Source organism: Bos indicus, chromosome 3 (genome assembly GCF_029378745.1).
Source record: "Bos indicus isolate NIAB-ARS_2022 breed Sahiwal x Tharparkar chromosome 3, NIAB-ARS_B.indTharparkar_mat_pri_1.0, whole genome shotgun sequence".
NCBI lineage: Eukaryota > Metazoa > Chordata > Mammalia > Artiodactyla > Bovidae > Bos > Bos indicus.
This window is the reverse complement of record NC_091762.1, coordinates 31,036,662-31,056,079: the sequence shown is the minus strand read 5'-3', so window position 1 is coordinate 31,056,079 and position 19,418 is coordinate 31,036,662. Positions and strand designations below refer to the sequence as shown.

At 37.8% G+C, this 19,418-nt stretch overlaps 1 protein-coding gene across 1 annotated transcript in view; it reads left to right on the top strand.

Moving 5' to 3' along the window:
* CAPZA1 (capping actin protein of muscle Z-line subunit alpha 1) overlaps window positions 1-14,252 on the top strand; it is a 44,313-nt gene extending 30,061 nt beyond the window's left edge. The window contains exons 5-10 of the mRNA XM_019956827.2: window positions 2,320-2,526; window positions 6,235-6,314; window positions 6,896-6,974; window positions 9,712-9,783; window positions 11,652-11,714; window positions 12,632-14,252. Coding sequence (XP_019812386.1) covers window positions 2,320-2,526; window positions 6,235-6,314; window positions 6,896-6,974; window positions 9,712-9,783; window positions 11,652-11,714; window positions 12,632-12,772 — 642 coding nt within the window. The 3' untranslated portion in view covers window positions 12,773-14,252. The remainder of the gene's footprint in view (window positions 1-2,319; window positions 2,527-6,234; window positions 6,315-6,895; window positions 6,975-9,711; window positions 9,784-11,651; window positions 11,715-12,631) is intronic.
* Window positions 14,253-19,418: the final 5,166 nt, after the last annotated feature.

The following is a 19,418-nucleotide window of genomic DNA, read 5'->3' as shown; positions in this document are numbered from 1 at the left end:
CTTTGATTTCCAAAGCCAGCTATATACCTAGAGTAATTCCAAATGTAGTTTAAAGGTTAACTAATTTTTAAAAAATATTTAATTATTTATTTACTTTTGGCTGTGATGGGTCGTCACTGCTGTGCCAGGGCTTTCTCTGGTTGCGGCAAGTGGGGGCTTCTGTCTAGTTGCGGTGTGCAGGCTTCTTGTTGTGGTGGCTTCTCTTGTTTTGGGGCACAGGCTCTAGGCACTTGGGCTTCAGTAGTTGTGGCACATGGGCTTAGTTGCCCTGAGGCATGTGGGACCTTCCTGGACCAGGGATCGAACCAGTGTCCCCTGCATTGCAAGGTGGATTCTCAACCACTAGACCACTTAGGGAATCCTAAAGGTTAACTAATTTTTTTTTTAACTAATTTTTAAACATAAAAATTTAGTAGGAAATGACAAAAGATTCATAACTTGAATAATGATAAAACATTTAAAAAGCTAGAAAGTATTTTTTACTTCTACAAAATAAAAAGGTTTTAAAAATAAAATTTTAAAGGGAGAAAATATGTATCTTAAACATAATAAAAAGGTTATTCAAGTACCCTAGGATGATGTCAAGAGTTCAGTAGATAAATGAGCAACAAATATGAACCAGCTGAACTCAACTGGAAAATACAAAGCAAACTTTAAAAGTGTTAGATTACCTACTAATAGTAATTAAGGAAGTACAAATTAAAATTTTAATGTGAATGTGTTTGCCTTTGAGTTACAAAAGTTGTAAAATTATAATGAGAAAGCTTTATGAAGGTAAGACTAAGGAAATTGTTTTATGTATGGTTCCTACTATTATAAACAAGGTTTTTTAAAGATAGGTTGGTGATAAGGATAGAAATCTCAAGAGTAGGAATTCTTCTCAAATAATTTTCTTTTTTTAAAGAGACTTTATTTTTAAATAGTAACTGTGTCAGAAGACAAATGTAAGTTAGGGGGAAATATGTGGAATTAAAAACCCAGGCAAAAGGATAATCTCCCTATAGTTCAACTAGAAAAAGACAAAGATTTGGTATAAAAGTGGGCAAAGGTTAGGTACAAATAGTTCACCAAAGTGGAAATACAAAAGACCTCTTTTTTTAAAGGGAAAAGACATGCAGGTTAAGATTTCTACTGCTGATGAGCTTGTAACTTGGTACTACATTCTATGATAGAGGGCAGTGTGTCAGTCTCTATCAGTTATGTGTTTACCCTTGACCCAGTTGTCCTGTTTCAGGGAATTTATAGCACAGGTTTGCTTGGCACATGTTCATAACTTGTACATAAAAGGACATTTGTTGCAATATTGTTCATAACAGCAAAAGATTAGAAACTATCCAAGCTATCCATTAATAGGAGACTAGTTGAATAAATTTTGTGTATCTATACAATGGAATCATACATAGCTGTAACAAAAAACAAGGAAGTTCCATAAGCACTAATATGGAAAGATTGCCTTAGATACATCAGTACAGTATAGTATTCTAGTTTTTGTTTAAAAGAAAGGGGTAGAGAATTAGAATACACTTGTATTCATTAAAAAAGAAAAGAAACACCAAAAGAATCATCTAAATCAACACCAAAAGAATCATCTAAATCAGAAATTGGCAAATTTTTTCTGTAAAGGGTCAGAGAGTAAATATTTCAGCCTTGCAGGAAAGAGTCAGCCTAGACTACTCAGCACTGCTATTGCGGCAGGAAAGCAGCCATAGACAATACAAAAAAAAAAAAAAAAGTGGGGCTGTATTCAACAAACTTTATTTACAAAAACAAATGGCACCTCATACATAGCTTGCCAAAGACAATTCTTGCTCTAAATTAATAAAATCAGTTACCTTCGTGGGGAAGGGGGAATATGTTGGGAATTTGGTGAATGGTAGATGGAGGTGAGAAAAAGATTTCACTTTAAATTTTTTTTCACTTTTGAATCATATGATTGATTGTATTACCTGTTTTAAGGGCTAAGTGTAATGACTGGAAGAAATTCATGAAATATGTGAAAAAGAAATGCAGAAGTATACTTTTAAATTATTATTACAGTTATGTGTGTATGCATAGGTTGTATATTAATTGTATAGATTGTATGTTATAGAAACCAAAATGTGAAGGATATTGTTAGGATGGGAGAAATGTCCGTTTAGAGTTGACTTTACCCCAAAGATCATATTTTTATAAAAATACAGGTTGATTGAAAAATTTATGAAAGAGCAATCTGACTAAATGAAGAGTTAATTGCCTCTAGAATTTTTGTTTGTTTTGTAAAATGTGACAAGAACTGTCTTTTTTTTACAATTGCCTAACTTTGTAATTATTCTTTGGAAGGTCTTAATTACAGAACACGGTGACCTGGGTAATAGCAGATTTTTAGATCCAAGAAACAAAATTTCGTTTAAGTTTGATCACTTACGGAAAGAAGCAAGTGACCCCCAGCCAGAAGAAGCAGACGGAGGTCTAAAGTCTTGGAGAGAATCCTGTGACAGTGCTTTAAGGGCCTATGTGAAAGATCATTATTCCAATGGCTTCTGTACTGTTAAGTATCTGCCTGCTTCATTATTAGAGCTTTATTTCTTATATTTACCTTATCATTTGGAGGCTTTGGCCAGCCACAGACATCTCTTCTTAGTTACAGTCTCTTCTGCATTTTATTCCCTAAATTATTTTTGAAAGGAGTATAAATAGGACATTTTATATGGAAAATTCTTTCTTAAAATCCCAGTGCATAAAAATTTATTTATTTGTAATTTTTTGGCCATGCCACAGTACTTGCAAGATCTTAGTTCTCCCACCAGGGATTGAACCCAGACCACGCCAGGGAAAGCACCAGGTCCTAACCACTGGACCACCAGGGAGTTCCCCAGTGCATAAAAATTTTAAATCTCAGTGAATCCTGTTTCACACCTGTCTTATTTAAGAAATGGCCTTACACTCATCAAAAAGAATTTTTTACAAAGCTACTTCTACATAAGTGATTTAATTGGATAGTCAAAACTATTTGAACCAAATAGCTCTTTAGAAATCAAAGGTAATTTTAACTTTCTTTTAATATCTTTTGGTGGGGAAAAAAAGATAAATTTTGGTTCTAACAGTTTTCCCTTTGTAAAATTGTGACATTTTTAAGAAAAATGTTGGTTAGATTATTAATGCATAATGCTGTACATAAATGCTGGTTATCATTATGTTTGTTTTTCTTATTTTTTTGTTTTTAAAAAATAGAAAAAACACAGTATGATAGATAAGCACAGAACTCAATTTTGGAACCTAGTATGGCAAGGAGAGACATGACACACACTTTTTTAGAAAATTGACTTTTCATTCTTAAATATACTTTCAACTTATCATTTGTTACCTATTCAAAAATTTTCACTACTCATTTCTTAATTTGGAGAGCTTCCACACTGAGTAACCCCACCATGTCCTTTTCACTTCTCTTAACTAAAAAATGAGCTACAGAAGGTATTCTAAGAGTGTCTACTGTTTTATATCCTCAGCTGTCCTGCTTAGTAATTCTTAATTTTATCTCAATAATCCTTGGTATTTTTATGTATGCAGTTGACCCTTGAACAGTGCAGTGATTGGGATAACCAACCTTTGTGCAGTTGAAAATTTGAGTATAATTCATAGGAGACCCTCCATGTCCAAGGTCCTTTTATATCCACCGTTCTTCATCCCACCACAGATTCAACCAATGGTGGATTATGTTCAGTTCAGTTCAGTCGCTCAGTCATGTCCAACTCTTTGCGACCCCGTGAATCGCAACACGCCAGGCCTCCCTGTCCATCACCAACTCCCGGAGTTCACCCAGACTCACATCCATCAAGTCAGTGATGCCATCCAGCCATCTCATCCTCTGTCGTCCCCTTCTCCTCTTGCCCCCAATCCCTCCCAGCATCAGAGTCTTTTCCAATGAGTCAACACTTCGCATGAGGTGCCCAAAGTACTGGAGTTTCAGCTTTAGCATCATTCCTTCCAAAGAACACCCAGGGCTGATCTCCTTCAGAATGGACTGGTTGGATCTCCTTGCAGTCCAAGGGACTCTCAAGAGTCTTCTCCAACACCACAGTTCAAAAGCATCAGTTCTTCAGCACTCAGCTCTCTTCACAGTCCAACTGTCACATCCATACATGACCACAGGAAAAACCATAGCCTTGACTAGACGGACCTTTGTTGGCAAAGTAATGGTGGATTATGTAGCACTTGTAGTATTTACTGTTGAATAGTAGTTCAAACCCATGTTGTTCAAGGATCAGTGGTACTGTGTTCCAAAACTTTCCTGTTGTCCTTAGACAGGCATCTCCTCCCTCACATTTTAATAGGATTAAGAATGACATGAAATCTTTCTATTTCTCTTCTTTCCACACTCAGAAGTCTTTCATGTACTTCCATCTGAGGAAGAAAGATCCATGTTCTTGATTTCATACAGTCCTATCTACTTCAAGATGTCTAATTGTGACTTCATTTTCTCTTCCGATAAATAGTTCTCTTTACCTAGAAATATTTTTATTTCTCCTGTGCTTAAGTAGGGTGGGAGGGAAGACATTTCTTTAGTCAAAATAGTAACTCCTGCAAGTTACTTCTCTTCCTTCTCTTTCCACTTTCCCCTTTCTCCCTTTTCTCTACCTCTCCCTTCCCTCATCTCTCTCTCTCTCTCTCTCTCTCTCTACTGTACAAGCAAACCAGGGAGCATTCTGCTCCTACTTCTTGACTCTATGAATTTTGACTTCAGTCCGTACTCTACAGAAACTGCTCTCCGAGGTGAACTAATGGTTCCTGAATTACCTGACCCAGTGTCCTTTTTTCTTGGTCCTTGACTTTTGTATGGCATTTCACACTGAGGCCAGTCAGCTACTTCTGGAAATTATCTTTCCCTAGACTGCTATGTCAGTACCTTCTAATTATTCCTTTTTTTAAAGAGTTTCTATTTATTTATTTTTTGGCTACACTGGGTCCTAGTTGTGGTACGCAGGATCTTTAGTTGCAGCATGTGGGATCTGGTTCCCTGACAAAGTATTGGACCCAGGCCCTCTGTATTGGGAGCAGAAGTCTTACAAAGTGGTCCACCAGGGAAGTCTCCCTATAATTATTCTTATTCTGTCTCTACTTATTTCTTGTCATCCCCCTTACTTTTATAAATGTAGGCATTCCCCATCACTATATTTCTCTTTCTTAAAAACTTATAGTTTATTTAATGTAGGGGAGGTTGTAGAATTTGGTGTCAGACAACCTGTGAATTTGGGTTCTACCTTAGCCACTTTCTGAATGACCTTGGGCAAGAAGCTCTACAAACTTCAATTTTATCATCTAAACATAATAACAATGTGTTTCACTATATTTATTAGAACAAAAGGAAAATAAATATAAAAATGTTTTGTGGACTGTAAAAAAGGCTCTTATTGTTTCTTTTCCTTAGTGATCACATTTTTGTTCATTTGTCCTACACTAAGGAACAGTTGGTGTTTCCACCTCCTAGCTGGACATCTCCATCTGAACTTTCCAATCTGTTAATGACACCAGTCTTTCTCTAGGCATCCAAGCATGGAAACAGTTTGGTACCTTCCTTTCTCTTGCCCTTGATTTGCAATATATTGCCAGAATTTTGACTGTACTTGTGGATCCTTATATTCATTGATAGGACCCTAATTTACTGCCTAAATTAATTCTGTGGCCTCCTAACTTTGAACTTTTCTCAGGTTTTACCCTGTATGCCAATATTGATTATTCTCCCGAAATAACAGTTCTGGTCATGTTGTTTTGGTTTCTGTCCACTGCATGTAGAATAAAGTCCAGTCTTCTTACCTTACATCTACTACCACATGACTTAAGTCTAATCCTGTATTATCTCCCACAGTTCCACTTCATACACATCCTCTGACCTGACGGAACTAATTACCATTTACTCATTCGTGGATCAGCCCTCTGTTTCCTCCCTGAACTGCTTATTCATCTTTATTCTCCATCTCTCCTTATCACAGTCTTATCTGTCTTGTAAGGCCCATTCTAACTGGTACCTCTCTTGTACCCTAAACCAGGAGTAGTATTTCCTTCTGTATTCATTGTACCACTGTCTGCCCTAGACCTTAACATGTGGTTTGTGTTCCTATTCGATGAATTCTTGTGAGTATGTAAGCTCATCCTGTTTGATTCTTCATCTCCCCCAAGGATTTAGCATATTGCTTTTGTATAGTATTTGTTGTTTAAATATGTTTTCAAGAATCTAACTTCTTTTTTTTTTAATAATAGGTTTATGCTAAAACTATAGATGGGCAACAGACCATTATTGCATGTATTGAAAGCCACCAGTTTCAGCCTAAAAACTTCTGGTAAGAAAGCAGATATTCTCCTCTTTTTTAATCTATATGTTTATATAGAAAGGAAACCAAACCAGCAGATGAGACTTGGTTTCCTAATCTAACTAGATTAGAGTAAGTTATTTGTTCCCTACCGCAGAGTGAGGCATTTGGATGTGATCATTTAGATTTCTTTTAATTCTAAGATTTTATAATTTATCTTTTAAATGTTGCTGTTACATTGAGTGAAAATAAGTGATTAATAAAGTACCCTGTGGAAAGTCTGAGTTTTACTTGGGTTTGTTTAATAATATTTGAGTTATTGCATAACTCAGTGGCCTATCCATGTGTTTGTGGAAAAGCTTCCCATGAGCAGAATAGGCGTGGTTTTCTACTCCAAGATAAAAAGAATGAAAAGTGAAAGTCAAATAACTTAGGGAAAGCTTATGATTAGGCCACTGGATACAAAACTTACATTTGAGTGGATAGAGCCTTGGATTTATCAAACTCGAAATGACTTGTTTCTGTTTTTCTTCTTTCCCGAATTCTCTGCCTCAGTGTCAGACCACCTCTTTCTTACTGCTAATTCCACGGTTGTGTGTGTGTTTTCCTAGGAATGGTCGCTGGAGATCAGAATGGAAGTTCACCATCACACCACCTACAGCCCAGGTGGTTGGAGTACTTAAGATTCAGGTGAGATCCCAGTATGTTAATAGGCCATGTTAAAACATCACATCTTTAAAACAAACATGCAAGTTGATATTTGCTCTGACATTAGAAATAAGGAACAACTATTTGTAGATGCAAAGGGAGCTAGATGGTAAATAGAAACAGAGGTCTCCTTCCCGGGGAAGTACTGTGGTTAAACAGAGCTCTTCTGGGTTGATAAAGGACAGTCATGTGACATGTACTGCTTGCTTGTTATTTTTCTCTTTCAAAAATAACCTAAGATCTTCCCAGGAATTATCAAATAGCAGTTCTAGAAAAGAAGAAAATAACTAGTTATTAAGAAATGACTATATAGCAGCTACTGTAACTTACTTAGAGTCTTTTAAAGCTCATTTAAATGTCTACATATATTTGCTAACTCTTAGCTCTGAAGAAAGCTTCATAAATGGACTTATTTTATTTATTTACATTTATAGTTACGATAGGTTTTCAACCAAATAAATAAAACAGGAATAGAGAGAATGGCCAAGTGTGATTAACCAAGCAGAGTAGAGTTCTAATGCTGGTGTCGGGACATGCCACCAGGTGAATAAGGAGCTTATTACCTCATTTGATACCTAGCTAGATTGAAGTCTTCTGATCGTAACAAATTTGACTTTCAGAATTCATGGTGATTTAATTCTTGAACCCAACTAACTATAAAGTCAGATTAAATAGTTACTGATAACTAAGAAAGTCAATACCTAATTTAGCTGTATTACAACTCTTGCTTTAATAACAGTTAGCAAGAGTTGCCTTTTTTAATGGTATAATTTAATCAAAACATACATGGTAGATGTCATCTATAACCACTTTTTTCGTACGTACCTATTACTTCCTGCTACAAGTAGCTGCACCTCTCTTCTTGGGAGATTTTCCTAACTGCAGGAGCACGCCCAACTCAGCTAAGGCAAGCTGGAAGTGTTACCTCTGCAGCTCTGGCACAGCCCTTAGTGCCATTCAAAAGTTGTCGGGAAATATGCCAGCTTCTTCACCCCTCAGGTGGGACAGCTCTAAAGCATGTTCTGCATAGTCTTCCAAAATCCAGTGCTTGGCAGCTGTAATGTGCTCATTAGTGCACCTGATACTTCCTTGCCTTCTGTATCTCACTTCCTTACTAGTGCTTCCTGAGACTACCTGAAATAAACTATTAACTCTCAGATCTTTACCCTGGGGTCTGCTGCTGGGGGAACCCAACCTAAGATAATATGTTGTTCTATATCTGTTGACTATGTCTATGCTCTAGACTTCTTGTAAGTATGGCATCAGCATTATTAACCTGGCAGCTTACTATAAATTTATACAAGGAAATTTATTTTCCTTCTAGAAGGAAATAACTTGTGTTTCAGTTTTGCCAAGGCAAACTTGTAAACTAAGAGCACACATCACAGAAGTTTCTGATGAAACTTTTACAGTAGGACCCAGTACCCAGACCTGATTTAAACCATTTTTTTTTTTTCTTTTTCTTTAATGAATGAGTCTGTGCATTTTATTGTATTTATTTTTTGGCCACACTGTGCCACAGGTGGGACTTAGTTCCCTGACCAGGGATCGAACCCATGCCCCCTGTACTAGGAACGTAGAGTCTTAACCACTGGACCACCAGGCAAGTCCAGGACTTCATCTGTGCCTTTTAACCATGGGCTCTCTGATCATACTTTGAGGAAAGGCTTATTACTTCATTTGTGTCTTTTAAAAATCAGAGTGAGAGTTATGTGGACATGTCATTAGGATATTTAACCCTTGGTTATTCTATAAGCAAAAGGATAGCTCCAGGAAGACAATTTCTAAGGATTTAAGTGGATGATAGTCATGTTGACATTTTTATTAGCAGATGAAACCTAGAAAAGGTTTTGTTAATTTTGGTGACTGTGACTGAACCTGTCTTGTAAATTGCTAAAACTTCCCGAGCCATACATCTAGTTGAATTGTTAGTCTGTCTCTTGGATAACCCTCTTTCTTGCTAATTGTTATAATAATCGTAGTATCCACTTTGCCTTACATCCTCAGGACTGCCTTTTAAAAAAAAAGAAACTTTTAATTTTATATTGGAGTATAGCTGATTAACAGTGTTGTGATAGTTTCAGGTGTACAGCTCAAGGGGACTCAGCCATACATATACATGTATCCATTCCCCCGCAAACTCCCCTTCCATCCAGGCTGCCACATAACACTGAGCAGAGTTCCCTGTGCTATACAGTAGGTTCAGGACTGCTTTTGTCTTACGTATTTTTGTAGCCTGATTTACCAATAGAATATTTGTTTTTCAATCCTGTCTTTAATCCTCAGTTTCCTGCACCTGGTCAGATCTGCTTAATCAAAACTGATGATATTATATATGGAGAGATGTGTAAAAGATTAGGACCCATTAAAATTTCTTGGTTTTCACAGAGAAAAACTAATGTTTAATGACTTTAATACTTTTCAGAGCATAATCTTATTTATAATCTTTCTATTCACAATGCCGAGCACAGTGTCTGGAATGCAGTAAGCACATAGTAAATGTTTATTAACTAATAATCAGTTTTTCCTGCTAAGTAAAGAGAATTCTTAAATTTAAGTGTTCTGTGAATTTTAAGCACCATTATAAATTACCATTGGCCATATTAATTGTTTGCTCAGAGTTGGTGAGATTGCGGGTGGCTGAAGGCATGGATTTGTGCTCTAAGCAGTAAGTTTCTATGTGCTCTAAGCACTTACATTTCTTAACTTTCTCACACAGGTTCACTATTATGAAGATGGCAATGTTCAGTTGGTTAGTCATAAAGATGTACAGGATTCAGTAACTGTTTCGGTGAGTGTGGAATATTTAATATATGTCTCACTTGTGTCTTGTTTCTCTTTTAAAAAATTAGATCTTTTGATCCTGAGTACTGATTCTGCCACTAGAAATGGAGGTTGTTTTCATTGCTTTGATTTTGGCAGCTTTTTTTTTAAGAACTTTATAAAAGACTTTTTTTTTTTTAATTTTTATTGAGTATAGTTGATTTACAATGTTGTGTTCAGGTATATAGCAAAGTTATTCATATACACACACACACACACATATATATATATATATACACACACACACACACACACACACACACCCCTACATATATTCTTTTTTAGATTCTTTTCCATTATAGGTTATTAAAAGATATTGAGTACAATTCCTTGTGCTACTCAGTAAGTCCTTATTTTTGGCAGCTTATAATTGTTAGTATATAACCAACCAGTTTTGTTGATTAGTTGATGATAGTTCACAGACTTTGACTGAGAATAGTGATAATGGTTTTAGAATATTTATGCTGCTTTTTCTTTCTCTCTTGTGAGATTTGCTCAAGGACAGTAGTATCTTCAATTGATAAATACCAGGAGGAAGGAAAGTTTGCCAAACTAAACCCTATAGGATTTATCATTCATACATTCATATCATTAGAGAAACTGAACATTTTTAGGAATGTTCAATAATAGTATTGTGCACTATATCTGGAAAGAAGGGACATAATTTTTCGTGCATTTATAGTACTTAATATTCCTAGAAATTACTGAGCGCTCTCCAATAGCTTTTATGTGTGTTATATCTATCTACCTTAGTAGAAATTAAAATTGAGGAGTATTAAAAATATGTATTTTTTAATTTAAAAATAACAGGGATTTCCCTCGTACTCCAGTGGTTAAGACTCCATGCTTCCACTGCGGGAGGCCTGGGTTCAATCCCTTGTTGGTGAATTGAGATCCCTGGTGTGGCCAAAAAAAATCTAAAGCAAAATATAGCATTAACAAACCCATTACTTCTTAACTTTACTTTCATGAAAAACAGCTGTATGTTTCTGGGTTAAAGTTAGTGAAAAGAATATAATTTACATTTTCACAAAGTGTGTAATGTCTAAACTAATAAAAGACAGCTGGATATGTGCTTCACACATTAGCCCTCAAAAAGTAATGAAGTCGTCACACATTATATACCTTCTATGAAACTACATGCACAGAAACTATAGGAAAGTAAAAACAGCAAGTAACTATGTCTTAGTATTATTATGAATAAAACGTAGTTTTGACTCTTTTGAAAGAATCTTGGGGCGTGGCCCTAGACATTAAATCTCACCCTCTCTAATTCTGTTTACTTAAAATTGCTAAAGGAAGAGTGACATTAAATTCATTTTGTACCCAAACCATGTAAAGCAAAATGTGATTAGTTGTCTCGACATCATAAGTAGCTAATAGAGGAGCCTATGAACTAAGAAGATATGATTGATATGTCTGAGGTCATTGTTTATATCATCTTAAACCAGAGATATTGTCAAGGCATAAAAATTTCAAGACATTGTGTTGTCTTTGGGGTATACTGTGGTAGATTGGAAAGAAATTGGGTTGTTTTGATGAGGACCTAGATTTGGATCCCATCTTTATGATTCAAAGGCTGTATAATTTTGGTCATTATTTGAAAGAATTCTGTTTTCTTATCTGCAAAATGGAGGTGGCAATAATAACATCTATTTCACAGGGTTGTTTTGAAAATCAAAGAAGATAATGTGCACAGGAAAATTTGAAAAACTAAATTGTTATACAAATGTTAGTTAAGATAGACTTACTCTTTAGTATCTTTTTTATTCACTGCTTATTGAATTTTATTCACTGCTTAAGATTTTTTAAAATTCTTATTTTTCCCTCCATTAGAATGAAGCCCAGACTGCCAAGGAGTTTATTAAAATCATAGAACATGCAGAAAATGAGTATCAGGTAAGATAACTTGAAACTGTTATTTATAGATCTATATAGATTTTGCTTTTAACACATTTTGTTATACTTTTCTATCCTTTGAACATAAATATACATAATTATTCAGTGATACTAAGTATGGAGACTTTGCAGACCTTGCAACTTTGCATTCTGCTTACAGTCAAGGTTTTGGCATTGGAAGATACTGCAGATATATCTCCATTACCCCAAAGTAGAGCATCTCTATGAAACCTTTCCAAGGCCAAATGGTGTAAAGTGGAGAAGCAGTTACCTTAGAACACATCTTGCTATCAGATGTACAGAATGATTGAGATACTCCTCAGATCCTCAGACACAGTTCACAGCTCTGGCTTGCTTGATGCTGAGATGCTGAGTGTAGTTCCCAAGGAAGGAGCTTGGTGGGGCCACTGTTACTGCTCAGGGTGCACCCTGTCCCTGTAATAGCCTCACTGCCAAACAAATGCTGAACACTTTTTTTTTTGCTTTGGTAAAAGCAAAGTGAAAGTGGTAGTCGCTCAGTTGTGACCGACTCTGTGACCTCATGGACTACAGCCTGCCAGGCTCCTTTGTCCATGGAATTCTCCAGGCAAGAATACTGGAGTGGGTTGCCATTCCCTTCTCCAGGGGATCTTTCTAACCCAGGGATTGAACCCAGGTCTCCTTCATTGCAGGCAGATTTGCTACCTCTCTACTATCTGAGCTACCAGGGAAGCAATGTACAGCAAACTTTGGGAAAGCAGGGGATTACCTGTATAGCCCTAGTTTTAGAAATAATACAGGTGGGCTTCTTAACCTGCTTCAGAGATTGGAGAGATGCTCACTAGAAATCTTCCAGCCTGTAAGTCCTTAGGGGACTCAAGCATGCCCTTTCACTACATCTAGTTTCTGTTCAACTTATTTTCAATTATCTTTTGCAGACAGCAATTAGTGAAAACTATCAAACAATGTCAGACACCACATTCAAAGCCTTGCGCCGGCAACTTCCTGTTACCCGCACCAAAGTCGACTGGAACAAGATACTCAGCTACAAGATTGGCAAAGAAATGCAGAATGCTTAAAGGCTGAATGTAGGATTCTTCAGTACATGGAAAGAAAGGATTCAACATGTGGTCATATGATAAATAAGTGATTTATAAACAAGAGTGATATTTTGCTAGGGCTTTCAAAAGTTAACAGGTTTTCTAGCCTAATGGAATACTGTTGAACTTAGAGCATTGTCTTGATTCTTTTGTGTTTTCTGCCTTGTAATTTTGTTTTCACTATATCTACTTGTAAATCTTTTTTTTTTTTAATTCTGCCACATTTAATGATGGAGAGAGATATCTACCCTGGAGTCATTTTACTGTTTAGAAAATTTTCCTAGCCATGAAGCCCTGTTACTGACATAGACAGGTAATATATTCAGTACTTTTCCACCCCATCCTTCAAAGTACTTCTGGTGTTCAGTGGTTTTTACTGATTGACCAACAGCTAAAGAGGCTATGCTGCAAACTGTAGCTGAATGGAAGACACATTCATCCTTCTCCCTCTAGTTGCTTTGATCATCGTTTATAACATCTCATAACTGTAGTTTCATATGTTTGGATTGGGGCTTTTCAGGTTCATTTTGGAGGCCAAGGAAGTTTTCTGGAAATTCCATCATAGCCAACTTCTCTGGGGAAGTTGTTTTTAAATCCAAAGACTTGAACCACATTCCCTACATGAACATGTTTGCTTTTTTCCCTTTCCCTCATTGTCTCCTTCCCACCTACTACCATTATAGTTATAGACATGTGCATTTTTAGAAGAGTGTTATCCATTTTTATTACTGTTTTTTTAATATTCGAAAACTGCTGACATACTAGGGGTATAGTAGAGTATAAAACTTGAAGAAATGCAGATGTTGAAGGAATAATAGGTATCTTGTGCTTTAATACTTTGTGGCAGGATTGTACTATAAGTGAATGAATCAAACAACTATGTTAATCACAAACAAAAAACTAAAACTGAACCAAAGTGAAAAGGATAACTTTCAGGCAGTATCTTTCTATTGTAACCTGTTATTTAAGGGAATACTAGTGATTTGTTCTAACTAGGATGTAATACTTACTCCAAATTACTCTTCCTCAGTCCTGCCTGCCAACTCAAGTATAACTGTGATATAGCAACCCTTCCCAGGTTTATTGGCAGGTACAGGTGTGATCTCAGAATACACAGGTGACATAGATATGATATGACAACTGGTAATGGTGGATTCATTTACATTGTTTACACTTCTATGACCAGGCCTTAAGGGAAGGTCAGTTTTTTAAAAACCAAGTAGTGTCTTCCTCCAAACACACGTCAAAAAAGAAGGGTGTTTATGTTTCGGCTTTGTTTTTGCTGAGTAATACAGTCAAGCAAGAGTTTATTTTTAAGTGACCTGTTGATTTGTGTAAGCATTTTTGTTTATTTCAAATAAAATATATTTGTATTACTTGTCATTCATACTATCCATCCATACTACACTATCCTCTGTATCAGGTAGTCCAATAGAAATACACCTGTTTTGTTCTTAAATTGTCTGAGTCTCTCCTTTTTGAGCCATCTCTTCAGCCTTTGTTCTCAGGGTAAGATGTGGAATTGCTCTTATTTGATGAGAATGTTCAGGGTTTCAACTATTGTAGATTCAGTGACTATCCAAAGACCAGCTTGCTTTTTTGTGTGTGTGTGGCCATGACTTGAGAACCTTGGTTCCCCAACCAGGAACTGAACCTGTGCCTCCTGTGTTGGGAACAAGCAGTCTTAACCACTGGACCACCAGAGAAGTCCCCTCCCCCTCCTTTTTAAGTTTTAGGAATTTCTCTATGGATCATACTGCTTTACCATCACTGGCTACTGGTGGTTTCAAAGGTTTTATTTAGGGTTTTCCATTTGTCAGAAAAGTCTAGTTATCTTCTGTACTTGTCATTCAGAAAGCAAGGCCCAAGTAGTTGTAGTTACCAGGTTGTTGTTCAGTTTCTCAGTTGTGTCCAGACTCTTTGCGACCCCATGGACTGCACCATGCCAGGCTTCCCTGTCCTTCATTGTCTCCTGGAGTTTGATCAAATTCATATCTATTGAATAAGTGATGCTATCCCACCATCTCATCCTCTGTTGTCCCCTTCTCCTCCTGCTTTCAATCTCTCCCAGCATCAAGGTCTTTGCCAGTGAGTCGTCTCTTTGCATCAGGTGGCCAAAGGATTGGAGCTTCAGCTATATTCAGGGTTGATTTCCTTTATGATTGACTGGTTTGATCTTCTTGCTGTCCAAGGGACTCTCAAGAGTTTTCCAGCATCACAGTTCGAAAGCATTAATTCTTCAGCGCTCAGCCTTCTTTATGGTCCAGCTCTCACATCCGTACATGACTACTGGAAAAACCATAGCTTTTGTCTATACGGACCTTTGTCAACAAAGTGATGTCTCTGCTTTTTAATATGCTGTCTAGGTTTGCCATAGTTTTTAGAAGTGAAAGAATCCCTGTACCATGAACATGGGTACTGTTTCACATCAACTGTAAAGGCTGCTTTCCTTCCTCATGAGTCTGACTTACAGACATATGGGAAGGACTTTTATCCTGTTTCCCAGTTGATCTAAGCCCTCAGAGGAGTTTCAGTGCTTCATCTTCCATTCTTGGCTAGTTCACATTCCCACCCTTTTGAGGGACATTGCTACCCTATGTCCTTGTAGTACAGATTCAAGCATTCTAGCCTTTGCCTTTAACTTACTAACCCCATCAGCCTGCCTCATTGATTTCCTTAGCTCATACAGTTTTGTAAAGACTTAATTTCTTGGCCATCTGAAGTCCTTGGTTTCTTGTATAATTGGGCAGAAGTCAACCCTCCTTGCCAAGCCCTACAGAGACTTCCTTAACTCCTTCAGCAGAATATTTGCTTGAATTGTGACTCTTATCACACTGCTGAAATCAGCCTATCCTAGGACAATGGTTTCCCAGCCAAAAGGAGTTTCCTCTGAGGCCTCACTCCCATAGTTGAAATTACACTACTGAAGACTCTCATTTGTGCCTGGGTGGTTGTGCTTCTGTTAGTTGGCCTAGTTCTAGTGCCTCTTCTGTTTTATAATCTAGAATGTTGACACTAGATTCATCTTGGTTCATGAGATACATAGCAAGCCTTGGCACATTCTCTCCAAACTCACAAAAGACATACAATTTGAATGCCAATGTAAGAATTTATAATTTAAATATAACTACCAAGCCACTTCTTAGAAAGTCAAAGAAAGAAAAGACTGGTATATATAGAAAACTGGCTGCTGCTGCTAAATCGCGTCAGTCTTGTCCGACTCTGTGCGATCCACCATGCTCTCCCATCCCTGGGATTCTCCAGGCAAGAACACTGGAGTGGGTTGCCATTTCCTTCCCCAATGCATGAAAGTGAAAAGTGAAAGTGAAGTCACTCAGTCATGTCCGACCCTCAGCGACCCCACAGACTGCAGCCCACCAGGCTCCTCCGTCCATGGTATTTTCCAGGCAAGAGTACTGGAGTGGGGTGCCATTGCCTTCTCCCATACAATAACCTGAGCTAACTAAAATTCTCCCTTGAACAGAGTATATGTTAAAAAACAGTAGGGGACTCCCAGGCAGTCCAGCTGTTAGGACTCCTCACTGCCATTGCCAGGGGGCATGCATGGGTTCATTCCCTGGTTGGGAAACTAAGATCCTGTAAGCTGCATAGCACAGCCCAAAACAAAATAGAGTTGATCTAAGCCCTCTGAGAGCAGAAACCAAATGTATCCAAAAGCATTCTGTTATGAGTGTTAATCCTCATTTACTGTGGTTATGTTCTGTAAAATTGCCAGCAAACACTGAATTAGCCCATATTGAAACATTGCTCCAGAGTTAGGTTCCTGCATGCTTCTCAATATTTTTGTCAATAGATCAATACACAATCTTCGTTTATATATTTTTTTAATTTATTTATTTTTAATATATTTTTATTTAAATCACTATTTAATATTCATTTTTTGTTCTTTAACATTGAACTCATAGCTGACAGCACTATAACTGACGCCTAAGTTAACAACGCTTATCTAACATGGGAATTTTCTCTATAAGGGACATCAGTCTTAGGAACACTAGACAGCATTTCAGCACTACATAGGTTTGGGGGCCATTTTAAGCAGTAACCAAAAAAAAAAAAAAAGCAGACAAAATGGGACCACAAAATAGACCACAAAAAGGATTTTTATTACATGAGCTGAAAGCATGAAGGACATGGCCTTGTTCTACTTCATCTGGGAACGGGCACATTGGTCAACTCAAGATTTCTCTTTTTGCCACTCTGTACATCCATGGATGACTACAAAAGTCCTGCAAGTGTTGATTTGGGGGTTACTGATTTTAGTGAGTAGGTAAATTTGCAAATACAGAATCTGCAGATAATGAGGATTAACTCTATCTGCCACAGCCATTCCTTTGGTCAACAGTAGGCGGACCAATTAAAGCATTTCAGTCAGTTTTAGCGCTGTTGCCTTGGGGAGTACAGTCTTAGTGGAAAACATAAAGTTAGAGACAATTCAAAACTGAATTGTAGACTCCAAGTAACTATGGAGTAATGAGAATTACGAGAAAAAAAAAAGGGTTCTTAACATTCTTCTCCAAAGTAGTTACCTTAGAAGGCTCTAGGTTTGTTCCAGTAATGTCCTTGGCCAGAGTTAACTTTCAGATTGCATTCAGTGCTATGGGGTCACAAAGAGTCAGACAGGACTGAAACAGCTTAGTATGCACGTACGCAAAATCCACCTGATTGGGCTTCCCAAGTGGCACTAGTGAAGAACCTGCCTGCTGGTGCAGAAGACGCAGGAGACCCAGTTTTGTTCCCTGGGTGGGAAGATACCCTGGAGGAGGGCATGGCAACCCACTCTACAGCCCATAGGGTTACAAAGAGTCAGATACAACGGAGAGACTCAGTGCACACACAAAATCAACCTTATTACTTAATAGATTTTTCTAAATACAGAAGGACTTTGGGAGGAAAGTGAGACCTGAGCTAGTTGTGAAAGGTAGAAAGACCATTCTAGGCATCTAGACAGCCACATGTGAAAATAACTCCTAGGGAAAGAGGAGAGTGAAAAGGCTGGCTTAAAACTCAACATTCAAAAAAGTAAGATCATGGCATCCAGTCCTATCACTTCAAGGCAAATAGATGGGGAAACAATGGAAACAGTGAGACTTAATTTGGGGGGCTCCAAAATCACTGCAGATGGTGACTGCAGCCGTGAAATTAAAAGACGCTTACTCCTTGGAAGAAAAGCTATGACCAAACTAGACAGCATATTAAAAAGCAGAGATATTACTTTGCCAACAAAGGTCCGTCTAGTCAAAGCTATGGTTTAGCCAGTAGTCAGGTATGGATGTGAGAGTTGGACTATAAAAGCTGAGCACCGAAGAACTGATGCTTTTGAACTGTGGTGTTGGAGAAGTCTCTTGAGAGTCCCTTGGACAGCAAGGAGATCCAACCAGTCAAAGGAAATCAGTCCTGAATATTCATTGAAAAGACTGATGCTGAAGCTGAAACTCCAATACTTTGGCCACCTGATGTGAAGAACTGACTCCTTGGAAAAGACCCTGATGCGGGGAAAGAGTGAAGGCAGGAGGAGAAGGGGATGACGGAGGATGAGATGATTGGATGGCATCACCGACTCAATGGACATGAGTTTGAGCAAGCTCCAGGAGTTGGTGTTAGACAGGCAAGCCTGGCGTGCTGCAGTCCATGGGGTCACACACAGTCAGACACGACTGAGTGACTGAACTGAGCCAAACTAAGGGAAGTGAATTTTTCCAGATGAAACTGGTTTAGAGAGGTTCCCTTGTCACAAAAGCCACATAAGATCACATTTTCACCCATGTTTTTACTATACTGTAGCTATTTGTGTATGTTTTGAGAACTTCCAGGAAACAGGTATGATTCGAGAAGGGGGAGGTTATGTATCCAGGAATAATGGAGGCTTAGATTTCTGATCAGAATAGAGCCAGATGTTCAGTTTGGGTATGGTGGGTGGTAGGTTTTTGAAGTGGTTAAGTAATAGTGTAGTTCTGAGTAGTTCACTAATACTCAGGCCTCACTGGATAATTGGGGGAGAAAAAAGATAAAATCTTTGGCCACATTCCTAGTTTTTCCCTCCACTTTGCATAAGCAATTTCTAAGAACATATTCCCCTGTTCTGTTCTCCCCCTCTCCCTGTAGCTTTGGTTCCCACTGACACTGAATTTCCTGTTGCTAAAGCCTGTTTTTCTTGGCTTTAGTTGGTTGTTGGCCTCAAAAGGTACAGGGGTAGCCCAGCTGGAGCATGACCTGGGTTCTGAGCATTCTTCACACTAGGTTAGATAGTGTGTGGCCTCCTACAGGGAATTACTTTGGAGAACACCACCACCTTGGATATATTGGGAACCGGTATTTTTGTTTAAAGATTTTTTAAATGTAACTTTTATGATCTTTGTCCATCCTAGTCAGTGTGTTTTTGTTACTCCAGTTGATAAGTAGATGATGAGGCTTTTTTTAGGTTTGTTGTACCCCCACCCCCTTTAGTTTGTCTTAACTATCCGTCTTCCGAAGCTTCTTTTATTAATACTTCTCTTCCTGGTACCGATGCTGTAGCTATTAACCATTTATTGCCTAACCTAACAGTCTCTTGCTCTCCAGAAGCTAATATTTTGATGACTGGGGCAACCTTTAGCTAAACACTAGT